The sequence below is a fragment of the Nerophis ophidion genome, linkage group LG17, assembly GCF_033978795.1.
Source record: "Nerophis ophidion isolate RoL-2023_Sa linkage group LG17, RoL_Noph_v1.0, whole genome shotgun sequence".
Classification (NCBI taxonomy): Eukaryota; Metazoa; Chordata; class Actinopteri; order Syngnathiformes; family Syngnathidae; genus Nerophis; species Nerophis ophidion.
Window position 1 is genome coordinate 3,458,370 of NC_084627.1, and position 5,000 is coordinate 3,463,369.

Genomic DNA, 5,000 nt, shown 5'->3' on the forward strand with positions numbered 1-5,000 from the left:
ATATATATATATATATGTGTGTAGAGAGAGAGAGAGACTGAGAGAGAGAGATCTGTTGATATTTTTACTTTATTTCTAATTATTTAATATATATAAATATATATATAGAGAGAGAGAGAGAGAGGGAGCTGTTTAAAATAATATATATATATATCCATCCATCCATCCATCCATTTCCTACCGGTTATTCCCTTTTGGGGTCGCGGGCGCCTATCTCAGCTACAATCGGGCGGAAGGCGGGGTACACCTTGGACAAGTCGCCACCTCATCGCAGCGCAAACACAGATAGACAGACAACATTCACACTCACATTCACACATATATATATATATATATATATATATATAGAGAGAGAGAGAGAGAGTGAGTTTATATTTTTATTTCAATCAATCAATCAATCTGATTATTATTATTAATGTATCATTATTTCTTTTTTTGTTTATTTAATTGATTGATTTGTAGATACTACTTTGTTTTTGTTTTGCTGTTTCTTTCTCTTTTTGGGGTAGTATGGTTGGGATATAAACAAAAAATATTTTGACATTTAGGGCAGACAACAGATATATGATGTATGTGAATATGATGTACTGGATAGAAATGTCTGATGCTGGATGGCAATAAAAGAAAAAAAAGAAAAAAAAATAGAACAATTGTATCTAAGTTATCACAAAACTTTGTGTTGCCACGAGTTCCCGGTGAGGAGACAAAAGCTGTCTTTGAACCCACTAAGAAGAAGGCTTGTGAAACTCCACCGTGTAGGATGGAAAGCAACATGAAGGTGTTCTGTTTCTTTCGTGTCTTGTAATCCACAGAAAGATATTGTCTTGACCCAAGATCTACAAAGAATAGATTAGAATAGAATATATCTTTTTGTCATTGTACATTGTCCAACAAAATTGTAAGCAAAACTATCCATCCATCCATTAACTACTGCCTATTACCTTCATAATAACACATAAAACATAACAACATAGATAAATAGATAACAATACTTAAAATGACTAAGCACACAGCTCACATGCACAGTCATTGTTGACTTGTCTTGCTCTCGGGTAAAAAGTGTTCTTATACCTGTTTGTCCGGCATTTTATTGTCGGACAAAGCGAAGAGGAAGCAGGACCTGACTCTCCTCCAGGTACATTTTCTTTGAAGTGTTTTACGACCTTTTCGTTGGTCTGTTCTGTAACCAAATGTGATGGAGGTTTACGACCCCCGTCCTTTAGAAACAGCTGTTTGCCACGTAATCAGGGAAAGTCCAAATAAAAGAGGAGGCGTACAATCTTTCGTCCGGGGTGTGGGACGACACTGTACAAGGGTACACGTCTCTCCTCAATTGAGCCAAATTTAATTCTGTCTCTGTTTAATTCCTTACTTCTTGTCTGGTTTAATAGATGTCATCAGTGTTTGAACCTGACAGTCATGCTTGCCTCATTACCATGTCACCTGTCACTCATCCACCTGTGCAGAGATGGCAGCAGAACAGAAGAGCAAGAGGAAACACACGACGACGTACCTTCACAGCTTTACTCCATTCCCGACCTGCCGCCTTCCCTGCTGCCGCCCCCACCCGGCGGCTGGAAAGTCCACGTCAACACAGAGTGGGGTTGAACAACAATGTTTTGCAATAAATATCATTTTTTTTCCTTAAGTCTATTTATTTTGCACTGGGTACCGCAAAGTGTGACGATAACCATAGAATTGTAAAAGGAGGAAATAGGGAACCGGATCCATAATTTACGCGGTAGTAACTGGACTGAAAGAACAAAAAGCTAACAAACGCACTCATCCTCGGCGGTAAAAATATGAAAGTACCGTATTTTCCGGACCATAGGGCACACCGGATTATAAGGCGCATTAAAGGAGTCATATTATTGTGATTTTTTTCTAAATGTAAAAGACTTCCTTGTGGTCTACATCAGGTTTTCCTAACCTTTTTTACCACCAGGGACCGGTTTAATGTACCGTATTTCCTTGAATTGCCGCCGGGGCGCTAATTGATTTAAAACCTCTTCTCTCTCTGGCGTTTACCAAAGGCATGGGGTAAATTTAGGCCTGCGCTTATTAATTTGAGTGTGATGTAAGGATACCATCATGAAAAGCACATTTAATAAAGAAAAAACCTTTACTTATAAATGAAGTCCATGCGCAGCTCCTTCTGATCAAAAGCATCGATAACTTGTTTATAAAAGTCTTCCTTATCTTTCTTCAGTTTTAAAAGTCTCTGTCTCCTTTATTACCTCCTGCTTCGATTGAAAGTCCAGTTTAGAAAACTGTTTTATTTTAGATATGTAATCCTCCATGTTAAAAGTGCAAGCGAGAGGAAAAAATAAACGATCGCTGCTCACTCTTGCTGCTTGTTGTCACTTCTTCTGCAGCCGAGTTGTCGCAAGAAGGATCACTAGCGCCCTCTACCACCAGAAGGCGGGAGTCATTTAATGAGTCATATTTGACACACGCAGCTATGGTATATTAATGAAACATAGCTGCTTACTGTTCTTTTTAGCATATTCAATAGCTTGGACTTTAAATCCTACTGAATAGCTCTTAATCTTCTTCCCTTTATGCCATTTCAAATTATTGAAATCAGCCTCCTCCATTTTGAAAATGATGACAGGTGAAGTGTCACTCGTGACGTGACGAGTTTGACCCAGTGGAAATTCTAGACATGCGCTAATAAAAATCATATTTTGCGAAACGAGTTTGACCCGGCGTTAATCCTGAGCCGGCGGTAATGCTAAGCATGCGCTAATTATTTTGTGAAACAAGTTTGACCCGACAGTAATTCTAGGCAGGCGCATACTATAATTCAAGGAAATACGGTATGCATTATTTTCACGGACCGGCTTTCTACTGTACGTGTGGAGGATAAAACCAGCCCAAAAAAATAATTATATGGCTACAATCTGGCCCATTAACATTATATATGTCCATTAATGTGCATTGTTCCATGTACTATAAGAAAGGAGTAATACACATCTATTAACAAGCTTATTCGTTTTTAGTGGGACAGGCGAAAGTTAAGTAGGAGAAAATGCGTTAGTTCATAAATTAATTAGTGTATTTGTGCGGCCCCGTAGCAAATGCGTCAGGGACCGGTACCGGTGGTTGGGTCTACATAACATGTAATGGTAGTTCTTTGGTCAAAATGTTGCATAGATGATATTTTACACACACGCTTTCTGACAGTCGCTTCAGGATGCGCCGTTTTGTGGGAGGTCATTTTTACGTGGCTCACCTTCGACGGCGGCTTCTCCCCGTCCTCTTTGTTCTAACGGTGTAGCGTGCAAGGACGGGAGTGGAAGAAGTGTCGAAAGATGGCGCTTACTGTTTAAATGACATTCAGACTTTACTTCAATCAATAACGGAGCAGGATCTCGTCATCCGTTGGAAATGTGTCACGTGAAAAAAACACTCCGACCGGAACTCTAGTAACTAAAGTTCCTTGGGTGAATAATGTAAACTCACCACACCGGTATGTTTTAGGGCTTTCATGGCGAGTTTACTGACAGATATAAGTAAGAATTTCACACAACTTTACATTAGAAATGGCAACAGCGCAGGATGAATGTCCCATAACAAGAAGATGGAGAAAAAGAAGATGCTTATCGACTACGGTTCAGCAAGGACTACAAAGGCGGACGCCTGCAATTTTTCAGGACTTTTGCAGATCCCAAATACAGGTCAGAAGGTAGGAAAAGTGGCGAAATTATTCTCTGGATTTGACCCATCACCCTTGACCACCCCCTGGGAGGTTAGGGGAGCAGTGAGCAGCAGCAGTGGCCACGCCCGGGAATCATTTTTGGTGATATAACCCCCCAATTCCAACCCTTGATGCTGAGTGAAAGCAGGGAGGTAATGAGCCCCCTTTTTTTTTTATAGTCTTTGGTATGACTCGGCCGGGGTTTGAACTCACACCCTAACCACTAGGCCACTGAGTAGGTCATTGCGACAAAAGGAAACAACAACAAAAAACTCACTTCACTCTCCCGACTTCGGCGTGGCGCGGTTTGGAGAGTGACCGTGACAGCAACCTGAAGGTTCCCGGTTCGATCCCCGCCTTCTACCAACCTAGTCACGTCTGTTGTGTCCTTGAGCAAGACACTTTACCCTTGGGTGGTGGTAATGGCACCTCCCGCCATCAGTGTGTGAATGTGGAAATAGTGTCTTTGAGTACTTTGAAGGTAGAAAAGTGACGATAACCATAGATCTGAAAATGGAACTCCATCCATTTACTACCGCTTATACCCTTTTGGGGTCACGGGGGGCGCTGGCGCCTATCTCAGCTACAATCGGGCGGATGGCGGCGTACACCCTGGACAAGTCGCCATCTCATTGCAGGGCAAAATAGAACTCATTAGGAACTAAAACAAACAAAAAAATGCTGCTTTCAAGTCTGTCCTGGCTAAGGAAACAAAGTGAAGACTCACCTCACAAGCCCACGTCCAAATTTTTTTTTTTACACATTTTTTTTCATTTTTCTGTGGGGCGGGGGGGGGTTTACGACCCCCGTTCCTTAGAAACAGCTGTTGCCACGTAAACAGGGAAAGTCCAAATAAAAGAGGAGGCATACAATCTTTGGTCCAGGGCGTGGGATGACACTCTACAAAGGTACAGAGTCTACACGTCTCTCCTCAATTGAGCCAAATTTCATTCTGTCTCTGTTTAATTCCTTGCTTCTTGTTTAGTTTAATAGATGTTATCAGTGTTTGAACCTGACAGTCACGCTTTTCTCATAACCATGTCACGTATCACTCGTTCATCTGTGCAGAGATGGCCTTTCTGGGGGGGGTTTGACCCTGGAACGGACTCGAGTCCGAATGATCAGACCTGGATTCATTTTGTGTCGCCTTGGTTTTTTTTATTGTCAGTCATGCATGGGCACAGCAAGTACATTACAGTGCATGATGGACAACACCTGATGCATGGACATAATCATATATTGCTCGTCATGTAGAAATAAATATCCAGCATTTAAACTACCTTTTTTTGTTTTTTTTTTC

The 5,000-nt window shown here is 41.3% G+C and overlaps 1 protein-coding gene across 1 annotated transcript in view; it reads left to right on the forward strand.

The window, feature by feature from the left end:
• zmat5 (zinc finger, matrin-type 5) overlaps positions 1 to 1,643 on the forward strand; it is a 12,476-nt gene extending 10,833 nt beyond the window's left edge. Inside the window, exon 6 of the mRNA XM_061875751.1 lies at positions 1,467 to 1,643. Coding sequence (XP_061731735.1) covers positions 1,467 to 1,608 — 142 coding nt within the window. The 3' untranslated portion in view covers positions 1,609 to 1,643. The remainder of the gene's footprint in view (positions 1 to 1,466) is intronic.
• Positions 1,644 to 5,000: the final 3,357 nt, after the last annotated feature.